This window comes from Rhipicephalus microplus, chromosome X, assembly GCF_043290135.1.
Source record: "Rhipicephalus microplus isolate Deutch F79 chromosome X, USDA_Rmic, whole genome shotgun sequence".
Lineage (NCBI taxonomy): Eukaryota > Metazoa > Arthropoda > Arachnida > Ixodida > Ixodidae > Rhipicephalus > Rhipicephalus microplus.
In genome coordinates, this window is record NC_134710.1 from 270600085 (window position 1) to 270615954 (window position 15870).

The window sequence follows — 15870 nt, forward strand, 5'->3', positions numbered from 1 at the left end:
TTAATACTTGGTGCATTTTCTCTAGCGGCAACTCTAAAATTTCTTATCGAGCTTCTTTTGCAGCATTGGTGACATGATGGGGCTGCCTCACGCTACGGTGCTAATCGTTTGTGAGGCACGCTTTTTCAGTGTAGGAGCCAGGATGGATCCTAATTTGCTTGAAAGTATCAATTGTGATTTCGTTGCAATAATTGAAATGACACCAATCGTCAAATGAAGCAAATTAGGCAGTCAACGGGTCGCATAAGTGTCCTTCATCATGAACAACAGATGTACCACTTTACGCCTTCTGCTAGTATGTAGTTTTTCACTTTTATAATTGAAACTGATGTCTTACGATGTCACAAAACAGAGGCACAGGAGCATCGCTGCCTCGTCCAGGAACAAAACGAGCTGACACTGTGTCAAGCACAATGGCATCGCCTGAACGAATTAGTCGAAGTCGGACGAAGGGTGTTTCCCAGTCACAGCGTAAGTTAAATTTGATCATTTGTTGAGCTTTACTAAACTGTATGGTGACTGTGGGAAATTGTCAAAGCTACAACGTTTGTGACATTACAGGAAGGTGTGAAGCAGGGTTGCCTGCTTTTTTTAGCCAAGTGAAAGCATGTAATACAAGGTGTGTGCTGTGCAGCAAGCAGCAGGTCTGGATCCCCCACATCTCGGCTGAGCTACGCTACCTACTCACACACGGATGGTACGGGACGGGTGCGCCGAAAATCTGGCATTCCCACGCCGTTGGGCACAAGCCGTGAGGCGAGCCCGACACGACCCACTGCAGCCACCCCGTCTATGACAGGAAGTGAGCGGCTTGTTCTTGTGCCTTGGGGTGGCAAATTTCGCACTTGCACTGAGCCTTGCTGTAGTAACACTTGACTGTGATGGGTGCTCCTAAATGAGCTTACGGTATTTGAATATTGTGACAGTAGTGGCATTAAACTGGTCCCTAACAAGTACCCACACAATAATGTCAACTGAACTGGTACACAGTAGCCTTATTAAAGGACCGCAGACTGCTTTTAACAAGTATAAATGGTCTGCTTTTTTGTCCTTGAGACTGATTTAGATTATCATCTAGCACTTGTACTGTATGTGTAGCTTTCGTGGTCTGATCAACTTGTATGAACAGCATGTGTGCACCGAGTTCTAGCCTCAACAGCCACTTGCTGTGGCAGCGCCGCCTTAGACACATTGACCATTGCATGCTAGCAATAGCGAGAAAAAAGATGAAATATAAGGGCTTGTTTTTCTTTGCGATAATGCAGTCGAATCTCTATAATTTCAACTCGAACGGGCCCAAAACTTGTTCAAATTAAAAGAAGTTTGAAATAATGAAAGCTAAATGAACGGAGGGCTCGCCATGGAGTGGCGCATGTGCATTGAGCTAACACATGAAGGGAAGTTTCAGAAGACAACATCCATCATTAACTGAAGTAATCGGTGATGCGCATCTGCACATGTTTGCCTTGCAGCAAGTCATTCAATTTCGCACGCCTTTCAAATCATTTCTACTTCGGCTCCAGCATTGTGCACGCAAAAGGCGTTGCACGTGGGGGCAATGTCCAGCACTGACACTCTCTAAAAAATGACGACGACAGCATCTCCGCTATTACCCTCTGCACCGCAGCCGGAACATGGCCAGCACGTGATGAGAAAGGAGAAGCTTCTCCACGCGGGGAGGAGCAGATCGGCATTTGAGAGAGAACAGCACTCCACGGCAGTGGTTTTTTTTTTTTTTGTTTTTTGTTTTTTGCTCTGTTCGCGCGAGTCGCTGAAAGAAGGGTCTATGTAGCAAAGATGGGAAAGGGGGAAGCGTGCCATCGCCGCGTGAGAGAGAGCCAACGCTCCATGACACTTTCCTTTTTTGAGAAGGGTCTTCACATGGCAGGGACGGAAAAGGGAGAAGTGTGGTACAGGTGCATCGCAGATCGGAATTTGAGAGAGAGCAAACGTTCCACAACAGCCTTTTCTTTTCTTTTATTTTCCGTTGTGCACAGTGTTGACGTGTCGGAGTTGCCGCTGCGGGATTGAGCGAGGTGCTGAGAGCATTTTTTGGAGCGCGGTATGTTTGAATTGGGCGCGGCGATGGCGTAGTGGTTAGAGCATCCGCCTCGCATGCTAGAGGTCCGTGGTTCAAATCCCGGTACCGCGCAGTTCCCAACCGGATTAAAAAAAAAATCTCCGTGTTGATGGAACTGCATTAAGAGGCCTGAGGTGCAGCCTCACCGGCAAACACCGCCGAGAACGCACTCCCTCACCAGAGAAGGATTGGCCACCCTGGTGCAGTATTTGGCCACTACCTCCCACATGCTTACGTCAAATAACTCACGGTCCTCAGTCCCCAGCAGCTGCGAAGCAACTGACCACGGCGGCGGTCAGATCTGCAACGCAGCAAAGGGTGCTAAGAATCTCTGGATCCGGACAGGCCGCCATTGGAACCTGAACTGGGCAACGTTGAACGCTAGAACCTTATCTAGTGAGGGAAGTCTAGCTGTACTATTCGAGGAGCTAGAGGGTGTTAAATGGGATATAATAGGGCTCAGTGAGGTTAGGAGGACAGATGAGGCCTATACGGTGCTACAGAATGGGCACGTTCTTTGCTACAGGGGCTTGGCAGACAGAAGAGAACTGGTAGTGGGGTTCCTAATTCACAGAAACATAGCTGGCAACATAGAGGAATACTATAGCATTAATGAAAGGGTGGTAGGTATCGTAATTAAACTGAATAAAAGATACAAGATGAAGGTAGTACAGGCTTACGCGCCTACATCCAGCCATGATGACGCTTCAGTTGAAAGCTTCTATGAAGACGTGGAATCGGCAATCAGTAAGGTAAAAACACAGTATACTGTAGTGATGGGCGACTTTAATGCAAAGGTAGGGAAGAAGCAGGCTGGAGACCAGGCAGTAGGAGATTATGGCATCGGTACTAGAAACGCCAGAGGAGAGCTACTAGTAGAATTTGCAGAACGCAATAATCTACGGATTTTGAATACCTTCTACCGAAAACGAGAAAACCGCAAGTGGACATGGAGGAGCCCTAATGGCGAAAATAAGAACGAAATAGGCTTTATAATGAGTGCACACCCTGGAATCGTGCAGGATGTGGAAGTGATTGGCAAGGTACGATGCAGTGACCATAGAATGGTACGGTCTCGAATTCGCCTAGACTTGAAGAAGGAACGACAGAAACTGATACGCAAGAAGCCAATCAATCAGCTAGCACTGAGAGGGAAAGTACAGGAATTCAGAGTGTCGCTGCAGAACAGGTACTCGGCTCTTAGTGAGGAAACCAACCTTAGCGTAGATACAATGAATGATAATCTGACGAGTATCATTACGGAGTGTGCAGTGGAAGTTGGAGGCAGGCTAGTTAGACAGGACACTGGCAAGCTTTCCCAGGAAACGAAGAACCTAATTAAGAAGCGTCAAATCATGAAAGTGTCAAGTACAACAGACAAAATAGAACTGGCAGAGCTTTCGAAGTTGATTAATAGACGTAAGGTATGCGATGTAAGAAGGTATAACATGGAGAGAATTGAACACGCTCTGAAAAACGGAGGAAGTGTCAAAGCATTGAAGAGGAAACTTGGGATAGGCAAAAGTCGGATGTATGCACTAAGGGACAAAGAAGGCAAAATAACTACCAATATGGATAGGATAGTTAAATTAGCGGAGGAGTTTTGCAGAGATCTGTACAGTAGCCGAGACAACCACGACCTTAATACTATAAGAACTAGCAGTAACCCAGATTACACCCCACCAGTAATGATAGAAGAAGTCAGAAAAGCTTTGGAGAGCATGCAAAGGGGCAAAGCTGCTGGTGAGGATCAGGTAACATCAGATCTGCTGAAAGATGGAGGACAGATTGTGTTAGAAAAACTAGCCACCCTGTTTACGAGGTGTCTCCTGACGGGAAGAGTACCAGAGTCTTGGAAGAACGCTAACATCATCTTAATACATAAGAAAGCAGATGACAAGGACTTGAAGAATTACAGGCCGATCAGCTTGCTCTCTGTAGTATACAAGCTATTTACAAAGGTAATTGCTAACAGTGTAAAGAAACCATTAGAATTCAATCAACCAAAAGAACAAGCAGGATTTCGAACAGGCTACTCAACAATTGACCACATTCATACTATCAATCAGGTAATAGAGAAATTCTCAGAGTATAACCAACCACTATACATAGCCTTCATAGATTACAAGAAGGCGTTTGATTCAGTAGAAATATCAGCCGTCATGCAAACACTGCGGAATCAGGGCATAGATGAAGTATATATAAACATTCTGGAAGAAATCTACAGGGGATCAACGGCTACCATAGTGCTTCATAAAGAAAGCAACAGAATACCAATCAAGAAGCGTGCAAGGCAGGGGGACACAATTTCCCCAATGCTATTTACCGCGTGCTTACAGGAGCTTTTCAGAAGCCTACAATGGGAACAGTTAGGGATAAGAGTCAATGGAGAATACCTTAGTAACCTGCGCTTCGCCGATGACATTGCATTGCTGAGTAACTCGGGGGACGAATTGCAACTCATGATTACGGAGTTAGACAAGGAGAGCAGAAAGGTGGGTCTTAAAATTAATCTGCAGACAACGAAGGTAATGTACAACAACCTCGGCAAGGAGCAGCGCTTCGAGATAGGTAATAGTGCACTTGAAGTTGTAAATGATTATGTCTACTTAGGGCAGGTAATAACCGCAGAGCCAAACCATGAGATTGAAGTAACTAGAAGAATAAGAATGGGGTGGAGCACATTCGGCAAGCACTATCAAATTATGACAGGTAGATTGCCACTATCCCTCAAGAGGAAGGTATATAACAGCTATATCTTGCCGGTACTTAGCTACGGAGCAGAAACCTGGAGACTTACAAAGAAGGTTCAGCTTAAATTGAGGACGACGCAGCGAGCAATGGAAAGAAAAATGGTAGGTGTAACCTTAAGAGACAAGAAGAGAGCAGAGTGGATTAGGGAACAAACGGGGGTTAAGGATATCATAGCTGAAATCAAGAAGAAGAAATGGACATGGGCAGGGCATGCAGCGCGTAGACAGGATAACCGCTGGTCATTAAGGGTAACTGACTGGATTCCCAGAGAAAGGAAGCGGGTTAGGGGGAGACAGAAGGTTAGGTGGGCAGATGAGATTAAGAAGTTTGCGGGTATAAATTGGCAGCAGCAAGCACAGGACCGGGTTAACTGGCGGAACATGGGAGAGGCCTTTGTCCTGCAGTGGACGTAGTCAGGCTGATGATGATGATGATGATGTCTTACGAATGCTTTTAGGGCATTGTGATATGCTCGCACTCAATGTGATTGCTAAATAGCTAACTAAATACTACATATCAAGCAAATCTAATCATAAACACAAAACTGGCACTTTCAGTTTCGCCTTCGTAGGTGAGGGGTTTTTAACATTTTTGCTTGTTTCTTTCAAAAGAAACTGCGTAGGCGGAAACTTTATGCGGCGAAATGACGGGCAATAAATTGGGCATTCAGCATGATAACCAAAAGCGGGAAAATGACGTTTTGAGAAAAATATCGCTTTTTTCACTTGGCCTCGTACCTTAAGCTTGGGCATCCTTTTTAGACACTGCAAAGCATCAGCATTAAATGCCGATTCTTAGCGTTGGGTTGCACATGTTGTTTCAAAGTGGTCTTTGTACTCGTTGCCGTTTCCTTATCACGACAAATAGTATGGATCGTATCGGTCGTCAGCTACGCTCGCGTGCATGCTTTGTCGTTGCATTGTGCGTAGTGTTCGAGCCTTATTGAAGCACGCAAAGGTAATCATCGGCGACTTCTTTCGACAGGGCACTGGCTGTGCAGTTTGCACTCTCAAAGCATTCCTTTCGTGCTGTTTCTGGAGCTCATCTTGAACTCTCAACCATCAACCAAATGGACCAACTAGGTAGAAAACAGCCCTTTAACAAGCGTGCAGGTTAAGGTACCATACGAAAACAAAGCGGCGGAACGAAGCCGGACGTGAAAAACAAATGCCAGGCGATGCCAATGCGGATAGGGCTATCACACATTTGATCAGTACAAACACTTAAGGAAATTGGTGGGCATCCTGTCATAATGATAGTGACAGGTACGGAGCAGGGCATCATTTTTACAGCCGTGAAAAGTTTTTTAAATTGATATTTGTTATTTTGACGTGTCGTAGAGATATCGGGTGAATAAAATTCTATACGTTATTCTGGAAAAAAATATTCTGTATTCTGAAATTCGTTGTAGTAAAACATCTCTACGTTAACCAATGGACATTTGGAGGTGATTTTTGAAAAAAAAAAAATCGTTAATCTGACACTTGCTATAGCGAGAGTTTACTGTAACACACACAAAAACAAAAGAAATGCTCACAACCACGTGCATTTTCCGAACATTTCTTTCTCTTCTATATGTTGTATATCGATCCATTGCTTGAAATACATGAACAGACACATATATACATCCTATACAAATGCTCTCAAGGGAAGGTGTCCTATATGCAAGTTACTGATTCGTTACAAATGCATTTCTGCCCACAGACGATTTGCCGATAAATACATTAGGATTACTTTCTAAGTTAATCTTGCCGCTGAGCTCCTTGTGTCGGTGCATAAGTGGAGTACCAATAATATTTTAGTCTTGCTTGTGCCATCATCGACTCCAAATACATTTCAACTCGCCGAACTCAGCATAATCTTCTCGATGTGCACGACATGACTGGAACTCTTAGTGCAATTTTAACTAACGTGGCCATGTCAGGAAGCAGCCCTCTCAGGTACTCACCTGAGGTGCTCTCCTGTGCCACAAGGGGCTGACCCACAAGCGCTGCCTGAGAAAGTGCCGATCGTGTATTTCCCTGTACTACACTTCGCCTCGGCTGACTTTCACCAACTCGCCCACTTTTCCTCTTTGCCTTAGTGATTACGACTATGGATGTTACCTGATGAACTACTTGTAAGTGCGAATCGAGGTGAATTTTTACATTGTAATAGTATTTTGCTGAATAGCGGTCACAATTCGATGATGGCGAAATGCTAGAAGTCTGTTTGATCTGTCTTGTCAGTGCACGTGTAAAAACGGGAGCTACAGTGCCTGTCATAACCTAGAGTTACTGTATGAGAGCTTCACCAAGGTATGCAATGTTGGGCTCTGTCCCTATGCAGGAAAAGCACTCTCCGTCTACATAGGAGCTGCTCTCGGGAGACGTTACAAGCGTGTTTCTTTTTTTTTTCTATTTTCCTTCTACTAGCGATTTTCTTATGGGTTGCCGCTTTTCAGAGCAACTGAATTTCCACCGATTAGGTTGGGTAACAGCGAAAATTGTCCACCAGACGGGCATTCACGGTTTAGCTTTCCAGGGTGTTCGTTAGAGCTGCACTGTTCATGTCACTTTTGTTGACCAACCATTTCGGGAAGAGCTTAATAGGTGTGTGCCCCTCATTTTTCTAGGGAAATTTTTAGTGAGCGTGAAAACGGGTGGTGGAAGGGGGGTGGCACAGAGTTAGGCAGATGGCTTCTTGACTAAAATGTCAAGCATTCCTCTTCTAATAGGAGCGTTTAATAATTTAATGGGCTTTCTGGATGTCGGTTGTGCTTTTTTTTTTTCTTTTGCAGGCTGCTTCAAGTGTGGAGAGGAAGGACATATGAGCCGGGACTCTCCCCATTTCGAGTATGTTTGTTTGTTATCACATGCCATTTCTCTTTTGTTTTTTCTACAGTGAGTTACTTGGCAAGGGTCCTGTAACATCTTTTATGAAAAGTGTCCCCTCTAGCACTTTGCCATTTCCGGTATGGCGAAGTGCTGCTCCAATTGCTCGAAAATAATAATGCTGCTATATTCTGCTTTTTACGAGACTGGAAAAAATTGTCTGAATTGATTGCAGGCCAAAACATCGAAAGTGTCACCAAAACAAGAAACAAGTGTATTACATTACTACACTTTCATTTTCTTGATGAATACATGTGTTGCATAATTATTTTCTATTACAGCTGCGCAAAAGCCACATTCCTTGCCTATGGTCACTTCAGTTACAATGAAACCAATGTGTCTTGAGTCTTAACATGCTCTGAACCAATGTAATATGTACCAACAACAATTTAGTGGATAGCGATCACACTTTTTCGCTAGCTCGTGGCTGTGTCGGCTGTTCTCTTATGCTGTTATCGCCGCTTTCCTGTATTTCGTGCTCGGTGTGCTTCGAGGATCGTGGAAATGAGCCGGGTTGTGAGCAAACATAATTGAATGACAGCGTCTGCTCTGTAATTTTTTTATATACTTTCACCCGGCATCACGCCAAAACAACAAGCATACACAGCTACTGTCACACAGGTCCCATTAATTAGGGAGGCAATCGCCGGGCTAATTCCAAGTATCGGCCCCCCGAACCGCACCACGAAAGCGTGGACAATTGAGAAGTAGTCCTTTTTGGCGCGCCAGCGGACGCCGGCTGTGGCCCAAAGAACAAGTCAGAGCCGAGGGTTGATAAACAAACAAAATTATATTCTCAATAATGGCAGATCGAAAACAATACACAAGAATGCACACTCCACAATAGATGAGGACAATATGTCACCACTCAAACAACGTACTACAGAGTACAATCAGCCACACTCAAAACAACGGACACAAACAACCATACGCACTACAATGCAGTCGCATGCATTGAACAACCAAGACACTTAAAGACTAAAGAGATAGAAAACCTATTCAGTCCAAAGTTCTTGGAACAAAAGTCTGGATGATACTCTTCCGAGGATCACTCACTCAAAGTCCAGCGTTGTTGTCGTTCCGCTGCCCCTGAAGTTTCTCTTCCAGGAAACCTCACCGAAGTTTCTCTTCCAGGAAACCTCGCGTCTTCAATTGGCCTCTCTCTAAGCTTCAAACTTCTTCGCTGGAAACACGTCGGCTTCACACACGCAGCTGTTGCCACGTGTCTTCGCTCGATAGCGGTAAACACACACTCTTGCCTGTAGCTCGATTCGTCACCCCTCAGGTAGAAATCATCTCCTTCTCCTGCTTTGTCTCTACGGACAAAACCTTCGCCGACTACACGGCGGAATCCCTACGCGTTCTGGCGCTAACTTCCGTCTTTCCCTGATCTCTCATCTCCGCTGCTCGGTTAAATACCTTCCGCGCGACATTCCAGAAAGTTCTCATCATTTCGTCGGCGCGATGCGCAGCGGAGGCTGGGGGAAGGCGCGAGACTGTACGAGGGCCGTCCCCGACAGATGACTCAACCCGGCATAACACGCCCCTTTCCTTCTAGAAATTTCCAGTGCTTGCTCGGCCGCCGTTGAGGTGAGGAGGTTCATCCGAGGGGAGAGCGTCGCGCGCCCGGGGAGCCTTTAGATGTTTGTTTTCTTTTTTTTTTTTTCGTTGACCTCGCGGCGTCACTCCGGCGCGTTATCGCAAGAATTTGGCGGCGCGCCCATTTCGAGCGCTCGTTCTGTGACAGCTACCGTGTGACGTCGACTCTGCTGCATTCCGTGTTGGCACAGATCTATGTTGTCGATGATGCATTCTGTGTACACGCTGAGGCATTGCATTCGCACTTGTATATTCTATGAATCGTATTCCATGTGGACCCCAATATGTTCAGTTTTGACCGGGCTTTTTATTGCAGATGGCCAACTGTGGAGCCCACCATAGAGAATGAACAAAAACCGATTCGACTTTGAGCAAAGAAGAACCGTTGCGACTCTGAGCAAAGAAGCACCGATTCGACTGTGAGCAAAGAAGAACCGTTTCGACTTTGAGCAAAGAAGAGGTATGTTGGTAATAGTCGTGAGCTATCATTGCTTAAGACTCGTGGATGTTCGCAATCAGAATTGGCAGTGCCTGAGGGGAGTTTTTTCAGCACTGCCTAAAGTATATACAGGGAAGTCGGGATATAACGAATCTCAAGGGGATGCTAAAAATTTTATGTTATTTTGAAAAATCATTCTAGTGAAAGCTATAAATATTTTTGCAAGAACCGTATATGGAACTAGTGCAGGTTTATTTAAGAAAGAGCGCGATCTATCCTGATTTGGCAGCTCGACTGCTGAAAAACGAACTCTTTAAGTATGAGGCCAGGTGACGAAAAGATTTTGTAAAAAGCACTCATCACTAGAAATAATTAATTTGTTATATGAAATCTATCTTTCTAGGCACATGTTAGCTTTACAATGCAATCAATAATTTGTTATTTTTAAGAAATAAATCTTTAATTAAAAGTATGCCTTGTGTGAAAATTTCTATCTCAAGTTCTGCTTGTTGAAATGTTTTCATTTTTTGCTAGCACATGTAAAAAGCTTTCGTCTGTGCAATGAACCAAAACAAATGAGATATATTTGTGTAATAGTAACAACCCAGTATATAAGTAACCAAAAAAGTATGCAATATTGTGTAACAGGCAGCCATTATAGAACTTGTGGATAGATTTTACTGATAGAGGTTCATTGCATACCTAAATATTAGATTAGGAAGTCTGCCGAGTTTCAATAAAAAATCTTAATGTAGCAAAACATCCACGACAGTTCGTGTACGAAAAAATACGCGAAATATAAGTTTAAGAAAAATCGACAAAAAAAGATTTGAAACAGGTGCAGTGGTAAAACAAATTACGGAAAGGGCTTAAATTCTCAATACTTGTTGCCAGTTGCATTGTGGACCTTAATACTTGGTGCATTTTCTCTAGCGGCAACTCTAAAATTTCTTATCGAGCTTCTTTTGCAGCATTGGTGACAAGGTGGGGCTGGCTCACGCTACGGTGCTAATCGTTTGTGAGGCACGCTTCTTCAGTGTAGGAGCCAGGATTGATCCTAATTTGCTTGAAAGTATCAATTGTGATTTCGTTGCAATAATTGAAATGACACTAATCGTCAAATGAAGCAAATTAGGCAGTCAACGGGTCGCATAAGTGTCCATCATGAACAACAGATGTACCACTTTACGCCTTCTGCTAGTATGAAGTTTATGACTTTTATAATTGAAACTGATGTCTTACGAATGCTTTTAGGGCATTGTGATATGCTCGCACTCAATGTGATTGCTAAATAGCTAACAAAATACTACATATCAAGTAAATCTAATGATAAACACAAAACTAGCACTTTCAGTTTCGGCTTCGTAGATGAGGGGTTTTTAACATTTTTGCTTGTTTCTTTCAAAAGAAACTGCGTAGGTGGAAACTTTATGCGGCAAAATTACGGGCAATAAATTGGGCATTCAGCATGATAACCAAAAGCGGGAAAATGACATTTTGAGAAAAATATCGCTTTTTTCACTTGGCCTCGTACCTTAAGCGTGGGCATGCTTTTTAGACACTGCAAAGCATCAGCATTAAATGCCAATTCTTAGCGTTGGTTTGCGCATGTTGTTTCAACGTGGTCTTTGTACTCGTGTTTGCGCATGCTGTTTCAACGTGGTCTTTGTATTCGTGTCCGTTTCCTTATCACGACAAATAGTATGGATCGTATCGGTCGTCGGCTATGCTCGCGTGCATGCTTTGTCGTTGCGTTGTGCGTAGTGTTCGAGCCTTTTTGAAGCACGCAAAGGTAATCATTGGCGACTTCTTCCGACAGGGCACTGGCTGTGCAGTTTGCACCCTCGTAGCATTCCTTTCGTGCTGTTTCTGGAGCTCATCTTGAACTTTCAACTATCAACCAAATGGACCAACTAGATAGAAAACAGCCCTTTAACAAGCGCGCGGGTTAAGGTACCATACGAAAACAAAGCAGCGGAGCAAAGCCGGACGTGAAAAACAGATGCCAGACGACGCCAATGCGGATAAGGCTATTACACATTTGATCAGTACAAACACTTAAGGAAATTGGCGGGCATTCTGTCATAATGATAGTGACAGGTACGGAGCAGGGCATCATTTTTACAGCCGTGAAAAGTTTTTTAAATTGATATTTGTTATTTTGACGTGTCGTAGAGATATTGGGGGAATAAAATTCTATACGTTATTCTAGAAAAAATATTCTGTATTCTGAAATTCGTTGTAGTAAGACATCGCTACAATAACCAATGGACATTTGGAGGGGATTTTTGAAAAAAAAAAAAAAATCGTTAATCTGAGGTTTGCTATAGCGAGAGTTTACTGTAACACACACAAAAACAAAAGAAATGCTCCTAACATTTTCCTAACATTTTTTTTTCTCTTCTATATGTTGTATATCGATCCATTGCTTGAAATACATTAACGGACACATACATACATCCTATACAAATGCTCTCGAGGGAAGGTGTCCTATATGCAAGTTACTGAATCGTTACAAATGCATTTCTGCCCACAGACGATTTGCCGATAAATTCGTTAGCAATACTATCTAAGTTAATCTTGCCGCTGAGCTCCTTGTGTCGGCGCATAAGTGGAGTACCAATAATATTTTAGTCTTGCTTGTGCCATCATCGACCACAAATACATTTCAACTCGGCGAACTCAGCATAATCTTCTCGATGTGCACGACGTGACTGGAACCTTTAATGCAATTTTAACTAACGTGGCCATGTCAGGAAGCAGCCCTCTCAGGTACTCACCTGAGGTGCTCTCCTGTGCTACAAGGGGCTGACCCACAAGCGCTGCCTGAGGAAGTGCCGATAATGTGTTTCCATGTACTACACTTCGCCTCGGCTGACTTGCACCAACTCGCCACTTTTCCTCTTTGCCTAAGTGGTTGCCTCTATGGATGTTACCTGATGAACTACTTGTAAGTGCGAATCGAGGTGAATTTTTACATTGTAATAGTATTTTGCTGAATGGCGGTCGCGTTTCGATGAAGGCAAAATGCTAGAGGCCTGTTTGATCTGTCTTGTCAGTGTACGTGTAAAAAGGGGAGCTACAGTGCCTGTCATAACCATATGATGGTTGTGGGACGTGAAACTGCAGCAGTTATTAACATACTGTTTTTAGAAACGGTTATTCCAAGAAATTTTTTGCTTGTGATGCTGTGTTGCATCCTTGAGAAACCTCCAATTGGGGAGTCTACGTGCGCACCCTGCAACCGGCAAATGCAAGGAAATGGTGGTTGCGCTAGCAGAGGACGCGGCTCTCCTCACCCAGAGAGGGCACTCTCATTGAGTCGTCCTAGGAGAACCTAGAGTTACTGTATGAGAGCTTCACCAAAGTATGCAATGTAGGCTCTGTCTCTATGCAGGAAAAGCACTCTCCGTCTACATTGGAGATGCTCTCGCGAGAAGTTACAAGCCTGTTTCTTTTTTTGTTTCCTTCTACTTTCCTTCTACTAGTGATTTTCTCATGGGTTGCCGCTTTTCAGAGCAACTGAACTTCCTCTAATTAGGTCGGGTAACAGTGAGAGTTGTGCACTAGACAGGCATTCACGGTATAGCTTTCCAGGGTGTTCCTAAGAGCTGCACTGTGCATGTCACTTTTGTTGACCAACCATTTCACGAAGAGCTTGATAGCTGTGTGCCCCTCATTTTTCTAGGGAAATTTTTTGTGAGCGTAAAAACGGGTGGCGGAAGGGGGGTGGCACAGAGTTATGCATATGTCTTCTTGACTAAAATGTCAAGCTTTCCTCTTCTAATAGGAGTGTTTAATAACTTAATGGGCTTTCTTGATGTCGGTTGTGCCTTTTTTTTTTCTTTTGCATGCTGCTTCAAGTGTGGAGAGGAAGGACATATGAGCCGGGACTCTTCCCATTTCAGGTATGTTTGTTTGTTTTCACATACCTTTTGTCTTTTTTTTTCTACAGTGAGTTACTTGGCAAGGGTCCTGTAACATCTTTTATGAAAAGTGTCCCCTCTAGCTTTTTGCCATTCCCGGTATGGCGAAGGGCTGCTCCAATTGCTCGAAAATAATAATGCTGCTATAGGCTGCTCTTCACGAGATCGGAAAAAATTGTCTGAATTGATCGCAGGCCAAAACATCGAAAGTTTCACCAAAACAAAAAACAAGTGTATTACATGTGTAACACTATCTTATTTTGTCAACCCCTTCCAGCTAAGCTCGCAAATACGTGGCACAATTTTCGTGCTTTCTGCGCGTGCCGCTTAGGTCGCAGAACGCTATAAGCTGAAGGTTTCTTCTGCATTCAATAGAAGGCCCTCTGCCCCAAAGAGCGCGATTTTATTTATTATTTTTTCAAAGACCATGTATCGGGCAGGGTTCATTATACAAGTGGGTTCATGACGCGAGTAAGTACAGTATATTCGATGTCACTGTAACAACTAATCTGTTTCCCGAACTCATTTGATTGCCTAAGTCAGTTGATTCTTCTGACGTTGTATATCTCTGTGTAGCAGCCACATGATGTCATTCGGTGTTAATGTCATTCCATTTAGTCATTCCACATGACGTCCACGATGATGACAGAGTACGTCATGCGATCCCACGTAGAGAGATCATCCGATGTCGGGATGGCTTTTTAGTTATGTTCAGCTATGGTGATCAGTGACGTCGTGATGCCCCACATAAATTATTAAATGACTTCCTTCAAAACGTCTACTAAAGACAGTTGAGCAGACAGTAGCCTGAAAGATGCAGGTAATCCTCTTTGACAACCTCCTGCATTGTTGGGGGCGACTTCTGCTTGTCTGCGAGGCCCGAGTTGCTGCTTCTGTCCCCAGTGGCACAAGGGGCGATTGAGTGTGTGTGGACGACATTGAACCCTGTTTGTGATGTTGACATGATACAGGTGCAAAGCGCATAAGAATAAGACAGCATAGGCTTGACACATACCAGCGCTGTGAGTGTCAAGCATCTTGTTTGTCTTTTTTTATGTGCTTTCACTCTGCATCACGTCAAACCAATAAGCCCACACAGCTACCTTGTGATGTTGACACTGCTTCATTCCGTGTTCACACAGATGCATGTTGACGATGATGGACTTGTTGTTCACGCTGAGGCATTGCGTTCGCACTTGTACATTCTATGAACTGTATTCCATGTTGATGCCAATACATTATATGTTACCGGGTTTTTCATTGTAGAGCGGCTTGCTGTGGCAACCTCAAGGATAAAACGAAAACAGATTCAACTTTGAGCAAAGATCAGGCCGCGAATGTTGGTAAGAGTCGCGAGCTATCATTGTTTAAGTGTCGCTGAGTTTCAAAATCGTCAACGGCGGCCCACGAAGGCTGTTTTTTCAGCAGTGCATGAAATATAAAAAAATATGCAGAAATGAAATTTTTGACAACCACTTGCCAAACATTTCTTTTCGTTTTTACACATGTTGCATAATGATGCACTGCTTGAAAATGCCCCTGTGTACGTGGTCTGTCTCTAACCCATTCACCTCGCACTCTTTTCAATTCAGTATTATGACTGGTATGCTGCAGGAGCCGACCAAGGGTGGTGAGCGAAGGTATGGACGTCGGGAGCAGAGAGCTGAGGCAGTGAGCGACTCGTGAAGAAGAAACTTATTTACAGAAGTTTATTTACATTTTGCAAGAGAGCAGAATCGTGTCGTAGCAGATTCGTGTTGAAAGAGGGCTATAAAAAGTTCATATCCCTGTTAGAGAAACTCCTCATTTGAATCCAATCACTGTAGGAGTGACCATTTGAAAAGAACGTTGCTCTGGCACACATAATCACCTCCTCCAAGTGGGTTTCCACTTAACCTCCTTCTCATAACCTCCGCGAGAGAAGAGAGAGGGTGGGAGTTTTCCTTTTTTGATTACTTTCAACAACCATAGCAGCAACCCACACCTGATGACTCCTCTTCGCAAAACAAGTACCCCGAAAGATGCATCTCCGCATTCTGGTGAATTGCCCATGCACACATTCCATCATTACGTATTCCTCACATACTGGAAAGGTTAAGACTGGCCTTTTGCTGACAGTGCTGTGTCTGTGCCACACGTGCAGGTAGAAGTGCCGAATTCATTCATTAGGAAGACTGCAAGTGTAGATGGAGGCGGAAA

The 15870-nt window shown here is 43.9% G+C and overlaps 1 protein-coding gene across 10 annotated transcripts in view; it reads left to right on the top strand.

Annotated features, from left to right (window-relative positions):
* The window catches only part of LOC119161514 (uncharacterized), a 42605-nt gene extending 27135 nt beyond the window's left edge, over window positions 1-15470 (top strand). For 4 of the 10 annotated variants that reach the window (XM_075879100.1, XM_075879102.1, XM_075879099.1 and 1 more), the window contains 7 exons: window positions 353-471; window positions 635-802; window positions 7614-7668; window positions 9623-9766; window positions 13599-13653; window positions 14938-15014; window positions 15286-15470. In XM_075879100.1, coding sequence (XP_075735215.1) covers window positions 414-471; window positions 635-802; window positions 7614-7668; window positions 9623-9677 — 336 coding nt within the window. In that variant the 5' untranslated portion in view covers window positions 353-413 and the 3' untranslated portion in view covers window positions 9678-9766; window positions 13599-13653; window positions 14938-15014; window positions 15286-15470. Of the gene's footprint in view, window positions 1-352; window positions 472-634; window positions 803-7613; window positions 7669-9622; window positions 9767-13598; window positions 13654-14937; window positions 15015-15263 lie in introns of all 10 variants that reach the window. The other 6 variants (XM_075879103.1, XM_075879101.1, XM_075879107.1 and 3 more) reach the window with 6 other exon arrangements.
* The last annotated feature ends 400 nt before the right edge of the window (window positions 15471-15870 follow it).